This window comes from Aotus nancymaae, unplaced genomic scaffold (assembly GCF_030222135.1).
Source record: "Aotus nancymaae isolate 86718 unplaced genomic scaffold, 86718_ANA_hifiasm-v0.15.2.pri h1tg000158l, whole genome shotgun sequence".
Classification (NCBI taxonomy): domain Eukaryota; kingdom Metazoa; phylum Chordata; class Mammalia; order Primates; family Aotidae; genus Aotus; species Aotus nancymaae.
This window is the reverse complement of record NW_026988573.1, coordinates 106556-124066: the sequence shown is the minus strand read 5'-3', so window position 1 is coordinate 124066 and position 17511 is coordinate 106556. Positions and strand designations below refer to the sequence as shown.

Sequence of the window (17511 nt, the reverse complement as noted above, 5' to 3'; positions counted from 1 at the left end):
TTGACTAAGAAACTTTCCAGGTCTTTTCCCTTTACTTCCGTGACTTGTTCATCTGAATTCTTGTTCTAGCAAGACTAAAAGTGACATTTCACTTTAAATAAATTATTTAACCATTGTATTGCCTTCATGTATAGAATGAAGATCATGTTTTTGTTTCCTTCTTACCTCAGCAGTAAAATTAAAGATTAAATATTGGAAATCCATAACCTCAAAATCATCTTAACTTAGAAGCACATAGACTACCAAAGTCGAATCTACGAGTCTAGAAAACAATATAAAATCAGACCTATAGGCTGGGCACAGTGGCTCACACCTGTAGTCCCAGCACTTAGGGAGACTGAGGTGGGAAGATCACCTGAGGTCCGGAGGTTGAGACCAGCCTGGCCAACATGGTAAAACCCTGTCTCTAAAAAAATACAAAAATTAGCCAGACTTGGTGGCTTGCACCTGTAGTCCCAGCTACTTGGGAGGCTGGGGTAGGTAAATAGCTTGAACCTGGGAGGCAGAGGTTGCAGTGAGCCGAGATTCCTCACTGCATCACTCCAGCCTGGGTGACAGAGTGTGAGACTCTGTCTCAAAGAAAAAAAGAAAATCAGACCTATATAACAAATAATGGAACATTTTCCAATAATGAAAAGCCCAGGACCAAGCTAATCTGGTGAATTCTATCAAATATTAAAAGAAGAATGAGCACCAGTCCTTCTTACATGCTTCCAATAAATAGAACACTTTCAAATTCGTTTTATGAAGCCAGTGTTACACTGATATCAAAACCGGGGGAAAATATCACAAGAAAACTATAGATCCAAATCTCTTACGACTACAGGTGCAAAAATCCTCAACAAAATAGTGACAAACTGAATTCAGCAGTTTAATAAAAGGATTTATGCATCGAGACCAAGTGGGATTTATCCCAGGAATGCAAGATTGCTTCAACATATGAAAATCAATATGACATACCATATTAGAAGAGTGGGGAGGGACCCACATAATCAGCTCAATAGATACCTAAAAAAAAATGTGCAGAACCCAAAACCCTTTGATGATAAAAAAATCAGGCCGGGCACAGTGGCTCACACCTGTAATCCCAGCACTTTGGGAGGCCCAGGTGGCAGATCACGAGGTCAGGAGATTGAGACCATCCTGACCAAGATGGTGAAACCCCATCTCAACTAAAAATAAAAAATTAGCTGGGCGTGGTGGTGTGCACCTGTAGTCCCAGCTATTTGGGAAACTGAGGCAGGAAAACTGCTTGAACCCGAGCGACAGAGGTAACAGTGAGCCAAGATCACACCACTACACTCCAGACTGGGTGACAGAGCGAGACTCTGTCTCAAAAAAAAATCAAACTAGAAATACAAAGGAACTCTTTTTTAATTAATAAAAGGCATTTATGAAAAACTCATAGCTAAATTATACTTGATGGTAAGAATGAAAGCTCTTCCTCTAAGATCAGTAAAGATGTTTGAAACTCTTACTACTTCTTTTCAGCATTGTACTAGAGGTTTTAGAGCAGTTAAGCAAGGAAAAGAAATAACAAGCATGTTTATATGAAAGAAAAAAGTAAAACTCTTTTCATAGGTGGCATGATCTTATTTCTAGAAACCCTAACAAATCCATTCAAAGACACTATTAGAATAAGCTTAGCAGGATACAAGAGAAATGTGTAAAAGTTGATTGTTTTGATGTAACGAGCAATGAACAATCTGAAAAGGAAGTTAAAACAATTTGATTTACAATAGCATCAAAAAGAATAAAACACTTAGGAATAAATAGAACCAAAGAAGTGTAAGAGTTGTATACTGAAATCTGCAAAACATTGAAAGGACTTCAACACCTAAATGGGCTAGGTGCAGTGGCTCATGCCTGTAATTCCAGCACTTTGGGAGGCCGAGGTGGGTGGATCACCTGAGGTCAGGAGTTCAGGATCAGCCTGACCAATGGTAAAATCCTGTCTCTACTAATAATACAGGTGGCGCACACCTGTAACCCTAGCTACTCCAGAGGCTGAGGCAGGAGAATGGCTTGAACCTGGGAGGCGGAGGTTGCAGTGAGCTGAGATCGCTCCATTACACTCCAGCCTGGGCAACGAGGGAAACACTGTCTCAAAAAACAAGCAAACAAAAAACACCTAAATAAATGTAAAGACATCCTGTTTTCGTGGACTGGAAGACTTAGTGTTGTTTGTTTTTTTGTATTTTTTTTGTTTTTTCATTTTTAGTAGAGATGAGGTCTCTCGCTAAGTTGCCCAGGCTGTTCTCAAACTCTTGAGTTCAGGCAATCTTCCCTAAGTGCTTAGACTACCGACATGAGCTACCACACCCAGCCAAAGACTTGGTATTATCAGCTTGACCATTTCTGTAAAAAAGACAGTTGTAATAATACATCTGCCATCTTAACAATCCTAAGTCTTAGTAAATAACTTGTACTATGTATTAGTGAAAAAAGGGATGAAATTCTGTTACATGCTACATGGATGAACTTTGGAAATGTTATGCTAAGGGAAAACAATCACAAATCACATTTTATGGTTCCATTTATGTGAAACTCATAGTATAAGAAAATCTGTAGAGACAGAAAGTAGATAGTGGTTGCTAGAGAATGGAGAGAGGAGGAGATTCAGGCTAACCTCCAAGAAAATACTTGTAAAATTTCTTAACAGCCAGGCTTGGTGGTACGCACATCTCCTTGGGAGGCAGAGGCAAGGAGGATTGCTTGAGCCCCAGAAGTTTGAGTCCAGCCTGGGCAGCATAGATAGACTACATCTCTTTCTTTTTTTTTTTTTTTTTAATTTCTTAAAAAATAAGACTGTAAGGGCCTGGCTCAGTGGCTCATGCATGTAAGCCCGCTACTTTTGAGAGGCCAAGGAGGGCAAATCATGAGGTCAGGAGTTTGAGACCAGCCTGGCCAACTTGGTGAAACCCCGTGTCTACTAAAAATACAAAAAATTAGCTGGGCGTAGTGGCAGACAACTGTAATCCCAGCTACTTGGGAGACTGAGGCAGGAGAATTGCTTGAACCCAGGAGGCGGAGGTTGCAGTGAGCTGAGATTGCACCACCGCACTCCAGCCTGGGTGACAGAGCGAGACTCTGTCTCCAAAAAAAAAAAAAAAATTGTAAGGCCAGACAGTGGCTCACATCTATAATCCTAACATTTTGGGAGGGTGAGGTAGAAGGAGTGCTTGAGGCCAGGGGTTTGAGACCAGCCTCAGCAACATAGCAAGGCCCCATCTCTACAAAACAGAAAAATTAGGGTGGCGGTCCGTGCATGTAGTCCTAGCTACTTAGAAGGCTGAGACGGTGCTCAGGGGTTCAGGGTTACAGTGAGCTGTGAATATGCTGCTGCGCTCCAGCTTGGACAAGAGTGAGCCAAGACTGTCTCTCAAAAAACCAAGAAACTAGTTTACAAATATGTATATTTAATAATTATCTTTTTCCAGTAAATATGTTTCTCTTTTGTGAATAGACCAGCAGAAGTAGATACTGTGGATGCATTCCAGGGTCGGCAGAAGGATTGCGTGATTGTTACATGTGTCAGAGCAAATACCATGCAAGGTTCAATTGGGTAAGTTACTGTCGTTGTTGCTTTTTTATACTTTTATACATTGTCGCTTGTTTATAATTCAGGATTAGGTTCAGTTCATTATCTGTCAGTGTTAGAAAACCACCATCATTTGCTTTCTTAATTTTCTTTTGTAAATTTATTGTGTAATATTATGAAAGTTTCTCTTTAAGTTGTGAAATCAACCCACTGTTAGATCTTGGTGCAATCTCAGCTCACTGCAACCTCCACCTCCCGGGTTCAAGCAATTCTCCTGCCTCAGCCTCCCAAGTAGCTGGGACCACAGGCATGTACCACCATACCCAGCTAATTTTTGTTTTTTTTTTGTAGAGACAGGGTTTCACCATGTTGCCCAGGCTGTTCTCAAACTCCTGAGCTCAAGTGATCCACCCACTTTGGCCTCCCAAAATGCTAGGATTACAGGTGTGAGCCACCAAGCCCAGCCTTGGTGGCTTTTATGTTAACCCATTTCATAGTGTTCTTTTATTTAATAAGATTTTTTATTAATAAGATTCAAGTAAATAATTAAGTGTATTTTGCAGAGGCATGTTACTCTCCATGGTATGTGTTATATAAAGTGTCATTTTTTTCTCTTCTGTGTTTTCCCGCTTTGGCTAAATTTGTTAACCTTAACTGCTGTCAGTTTATTTAAGATGCTAAGGATACCTGTATGAGTGACAGCAAATTCCCCTGAGCCCGAGACTGTTAGATGATGCCTTGTTCCTTGTCATGAGAAGCAGATAGAATTTACAGGTTATAAATTAGTTTGTTTTCTTTTTTTTTTTTTTTGAGATGGAGTCTCACTCTGTCACCAGGCTGGAGTGCAGTGGCATGATCTGGGTTCACTTCAATCTCCGCCTCCCAGGTTCAGGCGATTCTCCTGCCTCAGCCTCCTGAGTAGCTGGGACTACAGGCATACGCCACCACACCTGGCTGATTTTTATATTTTTAGTAGAGACGGGGTTTCACCATGTTGGCAGGATGGTCTCAATCTCTTGACCTCGTGATCCGCCCTCCTCGGCCTCCCAAAGTGCTGGGATTACAGGCGTGATCCACTGCACCTGGCCAAATTAGTTTGTTTTCAAAGAAAATAGTAATCAAAGTAACCTCCCTGGGATGGGCTGCATATACCGAGACTGGTTATATCTCAGGGTCATTTTATAAACAGTCCGTTCTTTCCCAGATCCCAGCTAATTTTCACTTTTATCATAATTAATTCTATTTGTGAACTCTTTTTCTGATCTGTTGAAATATTTGTGTTGTGTTTATGTATTTCTGCACTAGTTCTACAATATTTTAACAACCTAGATATATTTAAATGCAAGAATAAAGTGTTGGGCTGGTATCACATTTTTAGGGTATTTTTAAGGCTTCAGGATTGCACTGTTAAAATTTTCAATATCTCATCCAGGTTAAAAATAGAAATTGATAGATACATCACTTTGAAGGAAGCCCTGAGGTTTTGGTTTGTTTACTGTTTTTAATAGGAATTCTTCTGTGCCCAGTACCCTGTATTGGGACAGAGAGTAAGAAAGCACTGTGACTTCTAGAGAAGTGGAGGAGTCCCGGAAAAGCTGTCTACAGTCCACCAGTGTCTCACATGGGCACGCTAAGTCACTCTAGAGTCCACCAATGTCTCACATGGGCACGCTAAGTCACTCTAGAGTCCACCAGTGTCTCACATGGGCACGCTAAGTCACTCTAGAGTCCACCTGTGTCTCACATGGGCACACTAAGTCACTCTAGAGTCCACCTGTGTCTCACATGGGCACGCTAAGTCACTCTAGAGTCCACCAGTGTCTCACATGGGCACGCTAAGTCACTCTAGAATCCACCTGTGTCTCACATGGGCATGCTAAGCACTAAGTCACTCTAGAGTCCACCTGTGTTTCATGTGGACACACGAAGCACTGTGTCACTCTAGAGTCCACCAGTGTCTCACGTGAGCACGCTAAGCGCTGAGTCACTCTAGAGTCTACCTGTGTTTCACATGAGCACGCCAAGCGCTGAGTCACTCTAGAGTCCACCTGTGTCTCACATGGGCACGCCAAGCGCTGAGTCACTCTAGAGTCCACCTATCTCTCACGTGGGCACGCGAAGCGCTGAGTCACTCTAGAGTCTACCTGTGTCTCACATGAGCACGCCAAGCGCTGAGTCACTCTAGATTCCACCTGTGTCTCACATGGACACGCCAAGCGCTGAGTTGCTCTAGAGTCCACCAATGTCTCACATGGGGACACCAAGCGCTGAGTCGCTCTAGAGTCCACCAGTGTCTCACATGGGCACGCCAAGCGCTGAGTCGCTCTAGAGTCCACCTGTGTCTCCCACGGGCACGCCATGCGCTGAATCGCTCTAGAGTCCACCAGTGTCTCACATGGGCACGCCAAGTGCTGAGTCGCTCTAGAGTCCACCTGTGTCTCCCACGGGCACGCCAAGCGCTGAGTCGCTCTAGAGTCCACCAGTGTCTCACATGGGCACGCCAAGCGCTGAGTCGCTCTGGAGTCCATCTGTCTCTCACATGGGCACACTAAGCGCTGAGTCATTCTAGAGTCCACCAGTGTCTCACATGGGCACGCCAAGCGCTGAGTCACTCTAGAGTCCACCAGTGTCTCACATGGGCACGCTAAGCGCTGAGTCACTCGAGTCCACCTGTGTCTCACACGGGTACACTAAGACTAAGTCACTCGAGTCCACCTGTGTCTCACATGGGCACGCTAAGTGCTGAGTCACTCTAGAGTCCACCTGTGTGTCATGTACACACTCAAAGTCACTCTAGAGTCTACCTGTATCTCACATGGGCACGCTATTATTCTAGAGTTCACTTGTGTCTCTTATGTGTATGCTAAGTCACTCTAAAGTCAACCATTGTCTCACATGGGCACGTTAAGTTTATTCTAGAGTCCACCTCTGTCTCATAAGGGCATATTAAGTCATTCTAGACAAAGAAGGAAGTCTTCTTTTGTTGCATAGATTCCTGGCAAGTTTGCAGAGATTGAATGTCGCCATCACACGAGCCAAGTACAGCCTCTTCATCCTTGGACATTTGAGGACCCTGATGGTAGGTACCAGAGAGCTCAGAAGTTTTACCATTGTTACTGTTATTGGATTGAGTTTTTGTTATTTTCCATCAAAGTGTAAATGATTTATGGATTACAAAATAATGGTTGTTATGTTTTCCAGCAACTTCCTAGGAGCTTTTGTGTATATGTGAACTATTTGCCTTTTTCAGCCCAGAACCCAAGTATCTACACTGGGCTCTCAAGGTGATCATTTTAAAACAAATTATCCACATCATAGGATTATTGTTAAGAAGGCATATTAAACCCACAAATGTAAAGTGCCAGAGCAGTGCTTGGCACTTAGTAAACACTCAGTAAATGTAGCTGTTATTGGCCCAGCTTAATGCCAGAGAGAGTTTGCAGGCACGTGCTCTGCTCTGCTTTTCTGCTGGCGCCGGGAAGTGTGCTGCTCACACTGTATCTCCAGCACTTGGAGCCTCCAGCGTTCCTCTGCCAAGATAGGCGCACCTCTGGAAGAGGTGTACAAGTTTCCAACTTTAGTAGACAAATGGTACAACTTAATTCACTGATACCACAGCTAGAGGTATCATGTATTTGCTGTTTGTCTCATTAGGAGTAATAATTTTGTCGTTTTTCTCATTTCTCTTTTTTATAAAGTCATTGATTTCATCTAAGAAGAGCCAACTTGGTGGCTGTTTCACCTGGTTTTGGTTCTTGCCTCCAGGTGGCACTCAGATACACCTTCTTTCTCATTTCACTCCTCTCTTCTGTAGCTCTATCCCCTCCAGCCTTCGTCGTTTGTATGCCCACACTAGAGGAAGTTGTAAAAGGTGCCCATTCTGGAGGAAGTTTTAAAAGCTGTGTACCGCTTATTTTTATGTACCTCCTATTTTTAAGTTGATACAAAAAAATCTTTACAAGTTTAAATATTACTGAAGATTTTGTTTCTGCTGTATTATCAATATTGACATTTTAAAATATAGCAATTAAAACTAATTATATCACTCTTAAATATATCCAGTGGAATAGAAAGATAGCAATATTATTTTATTTTTTCCTCTCCTTAAATTGTACTTCCATTCCTACTTGTTTAGGATAAAATTCACTGGGGTAATCTCTTTTGACCTTTCTGTTAATCTCACTGATTACACCTCTCTTGAAAATCTTTGTGTAATTTGAAAGTTTAAAAAGTTGTTTTCCTTTTTTTCTTTTTTTGAGGCAGGGTCTTGCTCTATCACCTTGGCTGGAGTGCAGTGGCACAATCGTAGTTCACTGCAGCCTCTGCCTCCTGGGTTTAAGCTCTTCTCCCATCTCAGCCTCCTGAGTAGCTGAAACTACAGGCTTATGTACCACCACACCCAGCTAATTTTTGTACTTTTAGTAGAGACAGAGTCTTAACATGGTGTTCAGCTGGATTCAAACTCCTGGGCTCAAGTAATCCCACCTCTGCCTAAAAAGCTGTCTTTTATGACTATTCGGAGAACCCATATGAAGGGTGCATGCAACCTCTCAGTACTTTCTTTGCAACTTCCTGTAAATCTATAGTTAGCTCAAAATATATAGGTTTGGATTTTTAAAAATCCTTTTATGAGACCATAAGAATCTTAGCATTAAAACATCTCTTGTCAGTTGAATTGCCTGTTAACACTACAAATATATTTTTTAAATATTACAAGTATTTAATACAAATATATTTATTAAATATTATAGATTTTGATAATGTTTAAACCTGAAAAGTAAATGAAATGTTATTAGAGATACGTCTTTTAGTAATGCCTCGATTAAAGGAGCCTTCATGGCACTACTGCTTTTAATCCTCCCTTTATGTGGCATCTCAGAGTTTTTATGTGTCTTGGCAGTGCACTCTGTGTGTGGATGAGGCTCCTCGTGATTGTGAGGATGGGATGCAGGAGGCAGGACAGTCCAGGTCTGGGGTTTGGAAGCTTATTCCGTAACCCTTCTCACATTCCCTTTAGACAGTGTTTGGGAACCCCCGGGTCACACTTCCACAACTGTGCAGACCACTAACCTCCAGCTAATGGCACCAACATAGTCTTCACTCTAGGAAGGCAGTGCTACAAAAAGAGACGAACAGACCTGAATCTAAACATTCCCAATCTGTCAGCTGTGCTCCCTAACTTTTTTTGTCCTTGGGCTTTTTCTTTATTGTTTTGGGGATTTGCTTGTTTTTAATTCTTTAGCCTAGTTTCCCTTATGGAAATGGAATCATCATTAAAGCATTTGGTTTCCTTTGAGAAACCAAGGCTAATAGTGCCTGCTCAGAACTGTTTTTCTGATCTTAGGAATGGATTAAACACCAAGTTTAGGTGTAGTAGACGTAGCAGAAATAGCAAGGCCATCTGCTTCACATATATGTTTGAGCCACAGGCTAAGGATCTCTAGAGATCTGAGTGAGAAAGATAACTGAGCCACAGAGCCTGGTGCTGCCTCCACAGTCTGGAATATGCCAGTCACCGTGCCAGACATTTTCTTCTAGTCACATGACTTTCTCCAAACTTGAAAAAATCCTGTGAAGTCAGCTTATTACCATAGTTTATCAAATTCAAGAAACCATTAATTGTAATATGCATCACTATTTTATATATTACTATTAGATTATAAACTTTATTTTCACTTAGAACTTCATTGAAAGGACTCTTTTAAGATTTTAGACAGATTTTTATCATATTCTTATGTATACGTAAAAGAGAAAATACAAGTAAAATAATAGGCTAAGATATTCCTAAAAATATTCCACTTTGAGAATCTAGCACTAATTAATCATTTCCCAACCCATAGTCATCAGTGTTGTCATTCATCCCTGGTGCAGCAATGAGGTTGTCAATTTAGCATTTGATAAGAGTTTCACCATTTCTTCCAGGGTTTTCTTAGAACCCTTGATCTCCAGTGTATAAGGTTTTTTGGGTTGTTTTTTTTTTTCTTTTTCTGAGACAGAGTCTTACTCTGTCGCCCAGGCTAGAATGCAGTAGTGCAATCTCAGCTCACTGCAACCTCCGCTTCCTGGGTTCAAGCCATTCTCGTGCCTCAGCCTCTCAAGTAGCTGGGATTACAGGTGTGTGCCACCACACCCGGCTAATTTTTGTATTTTTAGTAGAGACGGGGTTTCACCATGTTGCCCAGACTGGTCTCGAACTCCTGACCTCAGGTGATCCGCCCGCCTCAGCCTCCCAAAGTGTTAGGATTTCAGGTGTGAGCCACTGTGCCCACCCAGTGCCTAAGTTTTAATGCTGGTGTTTTCTTGTCTTGTCAGAAAATGTCTGTAGAAGGTTTTTAGGCAAGATCTTTAAATGGTTTATTGACTAAAAGTCAAAGGGTTATAATTGCCTCATCATGAAATCCCCAAGGATAGGTACGTGGCCAAGAGGCTCCGCCCAAGCTCAGAAATGGTAAAATGTGAAAGCAATGTGCACTTTAGAATCCATTAAATAAAATATTACTCCTATTTTACAGTTGAGGAAACAGGCTCAGAGAGGTCAAATGACTTGACCAAGGTCACACAGCAAGTAAATACTGTGTAGCCCCACTGCTTCCCTAACTTACCTTTATGAATAGTACAGGAGCCCCCATGAGAGGGTAGCCCTCCTTTTTCTTCTTCTTCTCTTTCTTCTCTTTCTTCTTTCTAAAGAGACCCAAGTTCTATTGGTTGTAAAGCAGCAGTCTCCTGTTAAAGAAACTCTGTAGGGAAGAGGGGAGAATGCATGTGTTTGGCAACTTTTCCAAGATGTGATTTTATGTCTTAAGCTCCACTAGAAAACAGGTAGAAAGTGGGATAATATATTTGAAATCTCAGTGGATTAAGATGTTTTAGCCCTTTGGGGTTTGGGAGGCTTTTGGAAATCCAACGAAAGCTGTGGGCCTTTTTCTAGAACAGTCATGTGCCCTCAGAAATTTGCTTTCTGAAACCAGCCCTTCTTGTTTGAGAATGTTAGCCTGCCAAGAGGTGTAGGCAGTGCTCTAGATCACCAGTATCCAGAGGATGGTTCTGTGATAATGGAAATGTTTTGTGTTTGCACTGCTCAGTACAGTAGCCATTAGTGTGTGACTGCTGTGTACTTGAAATGTGGCTGATGGAATTCAGGAACTGAATTTTTAATTTTGTTTCATTTTAATTAATTGAAATGTTAATAGTGACATGACGTTCCTAGTGGCCGGTGCAGACCTGCATTGCAGCTGACTGCACTCATGAAAATGGTTGAGAGGTTCTTCCTTACAGGCTGTGACCAGGTCTTTTTTTTTTTTTTTTTTAAAGAAATGGGACTTTATAATTTTGTAATCAAATTTATTTTTTCCTTTGATCTTGTCTGACGAGTAATGGATCTTGAGAATCTGTTCATACAATAATATATTTTATTTGTTCAGAAATGAAAGCTGAAACTCTATGCCTCCCAAGCAATGTTTCTTTGGGGTGTAATTATTTCTCCCTTCTCATTGTTTCAAGGAAAACCAGCATTGGAATCAGCTGATTCAGGATGCTCAGAAGCGTGGTGCCATTATTAAGACCTGTGACAAAAACTATAGACACGATGTAACGAAGATTCTGAAACTCAAGCCTGTGCTACAGAGAAGTCTCACTCACCCTCCTGCCATAGCCCCAGAGGTATCCAGGCCCCAGGGTGGCTTACCCAGCCCCAAGCTAGACAGTGGATTTGCTAAGACATCTTTTGCTGCCTATCTATGCCACACACCCTCTGACTCCAAGGAAGCTCCTCTCACTGTTATTTCAAAGGACCCTGAAAGACCTCCTGTTCAAGACCAACTTCGGGACCCACGACTGCTGAAGAGGATGGGCATTGAGGTCAAAGGAGGAGTATTCCTATGGGATCCACAACCCTCGAGCCCCCAGCATCCTGGAGTAACACCCCTTGCAGGAGAGCCGGGCTTCCCTGGCATTCACAAGGATCTGGGTAACTTGCTACAGCCCACTGCTCTAGTGGCTGCTCTGAGCAGCGTCAGACCTCCCGTGCAGGGTGAACCTCCAGCTGCCAGCACCGAGGCTTCCACGTGTCAGAGCAAATGTGATGACCCAGAAGGGGAGCTCTGTCACAGGAGAGACGCTAGGGCTTTCAGTGAAGGGGAGCAGGAGAACTGTGGTTCTGAGACCCATTATACCAAGAGGAACTCTCGCTGGGACAACAGGAGACTGGAGGAGGAGGAAAGCAGTTCCAAGAAAAGAAAGGTTTTATAGGAAAGCCAGATGACATGGACTAGCAGCCACAGCATTGAAGATGACCAGTGAGGGAGGTCGTCTAGATAAGCTTATTTGTTTTTCTTAAGGAGTTTGTGTGCTGTTGGAAAACATGGAGAATGCATCCTTAACACGAGAGCCTCTGGTCATCTTCAGTACTTCCTGTCATTTGCAAAAGCTTTCAGAGGGCATTGTGTATCAGTAATAATGTCCTTGAAGTCAGACTGGAAATGTTGATCTCTTTCTCTTCTGTAGACAAGGAGGTCAGCCTGGAGTGAATGTTGTAAAAGTTGAAATGTATATTTGTATAGCAAATAACAAAATTCTTTTAAAATTTAATCTAATAGACCGCTTTCCTTTCCCCTGTTTAAAATGTTAGACATTTTTCAACAGAACAAACTTTATATTAAAAAGATGGGAGGAGGGCAGGTCCTTTCAATCATTGTTATGGCAAGACAGGTGTATTTAACAGCCTAGTTTGGAATAAGCTGAGTTAGCGCTGGTGGGTCAGAAGTCTCTAGTTCTATTTACAACAACAACAGCACTGGAGTCTGCTGGGGGACACTTTGGGCAGCACAGTTATGTTAGGTAAAGTCCTGCTGACATGGTGCATTTTTAGATGCAGTACTTTGGCCCCAGGGTATTATATTTCTTTGATGAGTTCCTTTACCTGTTTTAGTATGCACATAGTTCCCTAGCTGAAACTCCTAATCTTCTTGAAAGAGAAGAATATGGAATGAAAGAATAATTTTTGAACTGTCATTCAAATGCTCCTAGCATATAGTGAGCTTTGTGTGGCTGGAAGGTACAGACGTGGTTGCCAAATGCTAGATGAGCGCTGGGTCAGCTGTGGAAGAATCTCCTCAGCTTGCAGATTCTTAGACAGATCTAAGTAGTTTCCCAGAAAGCCTGGGGAGCTGTGTGTTCAACATTTCCAAGGGATTCTGGTGACCAGGCAGCTTGGGAACCGCTGGGGCAGGCCAACTAGAATATTTCAAGTGGGAAAGAAGCTCCCGGTTTAAAATGAAAGGTAACAGAGGAGTTCTGAACTGGGAGGAGAGTTGGCGACTTCCTGTGATCTTAAGAAATCGTCTACCTGGTGAAAATACATGCTGTTTAGAGTATCTGATGGGTGTTTTCAGCTACTATTAGAGGTAATAGTGCTTTTGGTGGTGGTGGTGGGGGGGGATTGGCCATGGTGAATCAAGATTGAGGAGGCTCGGGACAAGTGAGGGGCTGCCTGATTTTGTCCAATTTTCTAAATATCCACACTGAATTTGGAGTATCCCAAACATGAGACTGTATAGTTGATAACTGTAATAACTAGGGGTCTGCAATGAATGCTCTGCAGCCTCTTACCTCATTTGGGGGTAGGCAAATAGCTGAACATTCATGTGCACTATTTGACATTTTCCTTATCATCTGCTTTTTAAGCAAAAAAGGATTTTGTGTTAGAAATTCTACTTGAGCAGATTATAAAGAGTTTTTGGTTGTCAAAAGTTTGAACATTCTATTTCATTACCTGTGTCCCTCTCGCTGGTGTCCGGACATCTGACTAACGTCAGCTGAACGCTTCTGAAACCCAGGGAGCACGTGACTGTTTAGAGTCCCGACAGTCAGCCTCTGCTTCCTGTTTGGCAGTGGGGAGTTTGTCTTTGGCCATGCAGTGTGCGAAAGTTCAGGTCGGGTAGGGATAACCCCACTCTGTCTGGGTTTGGGGCTCTATCAGCCTCTTCCATGTGCCTTTGGGAAGAAATCTCATTGTTACTTTATTTTTCTGTTATCTTGGTGAAGTGCCCGTTTTAGCAGAACACTTGTAGTGGTGACCACTTAGGGAATGTGCAAACTCCTAAGCTTCTAGAGGGAGGCGTGGCTCAGGATGTCTCCACACTGCTCATGCTAATATTATTAACACATGATTTGAGAAATAAGTTTTTTCTAAAATGCATATTTTGCTGCCACACACTGAACAATACTATTTCCAGTTATGTTTGATGCCTGTTCTTATGTTGTGCTCACTTGTTGGTTCCCCACTCAGCGCATCTGATTATGCAAGGATTAGTAGAACGACTTCATCCTTTCAAAAAACGAGCCTGTGTCCTGTGATGGCCTCTCACAGAGGAATGCAGTTGTACCTAACATTACTTTTGAAACTTCACTTGTTCCAGTTGGTACAAGTATTTGCCGAAATTATCTCATAGGTTTACTGTGGTCCCTCTCGATGTGGCTGTCAGTGCAGCATTGTTGAACAGTGTTATTCTTTTTACAAGGTGCAAAGTGTGGCTCTTGGCACCTTCCTTCGTCTTTGCCATGGCATTAGAAGAAAGTGCCCTTTCTTCTTTCAGTATTCGTTATTTCAACATGAATATATACTACTTAAAAACTTGTTTTTGTTGTATATCATTTGCCTTGGATTTATTGTGCACTTTGTTGAGTTGTATGTTTTTGTGAATTATCAGGAGTAAATTTGACAAGTACATGTGAATAACCTCCTGTAAATGAATTTTATAACAAAAATGTACTGAACTATTTTTTAAAGTTATGCAGATTAGCAATTTGTTGCTATAGCTTTGACTCTTTCTATGCTGTGAATTCATAGCTGGGATTTGGCCAACAGTAGCCCTGTTGTCTTTGTTAAACCCTAAGTTTTAAGAGGAAATGGCAGAATTAAAAGCAGAAACAAGAAGACAGACATGGATTAGAAGTTATGTATTACTGAAGTAAACTCCAAGGTACTAACATAATTCATTTAGTCTGCCATTTGGTTTGCTTCATGGTGAAATTACTCGGTGGGGATTTGTGTAATTCGATACAAAAAGTTTTAGTATCCAGCCCGGACCTCCTCTTCCCCAGCTCCTTTTGGAATCTTCTCTGTACAATAATGAGGTGCATTGAGGCAGCTGTGATGTCAGGTACAGACTGAAGTTTGGTCCAACAGAAATATGTGCTCACCATTAGGCTGGAATTGGGAAGGAGGTGAAATAAGAGAACAGATGAACAATGACCCATGAAAGGAGCTCCCAGAGGCACTGGTAGAGGGGCAGGGTATAATTGCCCTGGTCAGGGGTAATTGCTGATGGTTATAGAAGCGGAACACACTTTATAAAAGCAATAACTTCAGGAAATGTAGTCAGCTTCCCCACACTTGTGCCTGTTAAAAGGCACTTGACCTCAGCCTCCGTGTCTCATTCTGTACCCAGAAGCGTGTGCACGCAGCCCACTTGGCCTGCTTGGCTTGTTCAGTATGCATACACAGATTACGAGGGAGGGTGAAATGGTGTGTTTGGGAGTTACGGGAAATAATAAATTTGCCAAATGACCAGGCGAGAAATGAGTGCTGCATGGTGGTCATTTGTGGAATTTGTTACTGCAGCAGCCTTCACAATGGTTTTTGAAGTCACCAGACATCTCTCGTGATACATCCACACCCGCACTTCCTAGGTTTCACCATTCATTGTTTAAGGAATAAATAATTCAGGGAGGAAACTAAAATTTAGCCTCAGCTTAAATAGAATCGATAGTGTTGTACAGCACCACAAAGGCAGTTTCTGTACACACGAGATCCCTCCGTGACTCAAAAGACCTGAGTTATTGTAACCCTGTCCTACTGTACAGAAGGAGTTTGCCAAGTCAAGTGGCAGAGATGGCATTTGTAGTTTGGGTGTTTGGAACCGCGGGAGGAGGAACTCTGTGTTGCTGTCCTGTCAACTCAGCAGACACAGTTGCCTTTGTTTTCAAGCAGCATCACCACAGAATTGTCAGGTTGGGAGTTTTCAACCTTAGGGGGATGCACAATGCGCTCACCTGGGGAGATTTTTAAAAAGTCTGATTGACCGGGTCCATCCTAGCATTGCTGATTTAGTGGTTTTGGGATGCAGCCCTTGGTATTTTTGTAGTTTTTGTTATTGTTTTATTTTTTGTGAGATGGAGTTTTGCTCTGTCACCTGGTCTGGAATGTAGTGGTGCAATCTTGGCTCACTGCAACCTGCGCCTCCTGGGTTCAAGCAATTCTCCTGCCTCAGCCTCCTGAGTACCTGGGAGCACAAGCGCCCACCACCACGCCCAGCTAATTTTCATATTTTTAGTAGAGGTAGGGTTTTGCCATGTTGGCCAGGCTGGTCTCAAACTCCTGACGTCAGGTGATCCACCTGCCTTGGAAGAGGTCACTTGGAAGAGGCCAAGGCTTATAGCTAGCAACCTCTGAACCAGTGTCCTGAGCTGGGATCCTCTGAGCCAAGGCTGGAGTCGGAGTGGCCTGGATGTGGGGAGCGGGATCTCAAGGCTACTAAGGTGACAGGTCTCGGCCAAGCCCATGAAAAGCCATTCTTCTCTCCTAGGCTTCTGGGCCTGTAATGGGAGGGGCTGCCAAGAAGGTCTTGGAAATGTCTTTGAGGCCTTTTCCCCATTGACTTGGCTATTACAACTTGGATCCATTTTAGTTTTGCAAATACCTCTAGCAAGTGGTTGCTCCAGAGCCTGCTTGAATTCCTCTCTTGAACAAGGTTTTTCTTTCTTTGCCAGATAGCTAGGCTGCACGTTTTCCAAACTTGTATGCTCTGCTTCATTTTTAAATATAAATTCCAACTTTGAGTCATTTCTTTGCTCCTGCATCTGAGCATAGGTTGTTGGAAGCAGCCACACCACTTCTTAAACACTTCGCTGCTTAGAAATTTCTTCCACCAGATACCCCAGATCATCACTCTCAAATTCAAATTCCTACAGATCTCTAAAGCCTGGATACAATTCTGCCAAGTTCTTTGCTAAGGCATAACAAGAATGGCCTTTGCTTCAGTTCCTAGTAAGTTTCTCATTTCCATCTGAGATCTTGGCAGCCTGGACTTCACTGTCTATACCACTATCAGTATTGGGGGTTACAACCATTTAACCAGTCTCTAAGAAGTTCCAAACTTTCTTTTTTTTTTTTTTTTTTTGAGACTGAGTTTCGCTCTTGTTACCCAGGCTGGAGTGCAATGGCGCGATCTCGGCTCACCTCAACCTCCGCCTCCTGGGTTCAGGCAATTCTCCTGCCTCAGCCTCCTGAGTAGCTGGGATTACAGGCACGCGCCACCATGCCCAGCTAATATTTTTATTTTTAGTAGAGATGGATTTCACCATGTTGACCAGGATGGTCTCGATCACTTGACCTCATGATCCACCTGCCTCGGCCTCCCAAGAAGTTCCAAACTTTCCTTCATCTTCCTGTCTTCTTCTGAGCCCTCCAAACTTTTCCAACCTCTGCCTGTTACCCAATTCCAAAGTTGCTTCTACATTTTCATGTATCATTCTAGAAATGTCCCAGTCCTTGGTACCAATTTTCTGTATTAGGTCATTCTTGCATTGCTATAAAGAAATACTGAGACTGAGTCATTTATAAGAAAAAAGGGTTTTTTGACTCACATACTACAGACTGTAGAGGAAACAGCACTGGCATCTGCTTCTGGGGAGGCCTCAGGAAGCTTACAATCATGACAGCAGAGGAAGGAGGAGCAGGCATCTCACATGACAGAGCCAGAGCAAGGGAGAGAGTAGGGGGAGGTGCCACACACTTTGAAACAACCAGATCTCATGAGAACTCACTATGGTGAGGACAGCACCTTGAAACATGAGGGATCCGCCCCCCTGATCCAAACACCTCCCACAAACACTAAACGTGGCAGTGACAGATCACAAAGAAGCAAACTTCTCCTGTCATGGACAGCAGGTCGGAGCCGGTGATTTTACTT

At 42.7% G+C, this 17511-nt stretch overlaps 1 protein-coding gene across 5 annotated transcripts in view; it reads left to right on the top strand.

The window, feature by feature from the left end:
• SETX (senataxin) overlaps positions 1 to 15122 on the top strand; it is an 87223-nt gene extending 72101 nt beyond the window's left edge. For all 5 annotated transcript variants that reach the window (XM_021674095.2, XM_021674098.2, XM_021674097.2 and 2 more), the window contains 3 exons: positions 3467 to 3565; positions 6533 to 6620; positions 11042 to 15122. In XM_021674095.2, coding sequence (XP_021529770.2) covers positions 3467 to 3565; positions 6533 to 6620; positions 11042 to 11788 — 934 coding nt within the window. In that variant the 3' untranslated portion in view covers positions 11789 to 15122. The remainder of the gene's footprint in view (positions 1 to 3466; positions 3566 to 6532; positions 6621 to 11041) is intronic.
• The last annotated feature ends 2389 nt before the right edge of the window (positions 15123 to 17511 follow it).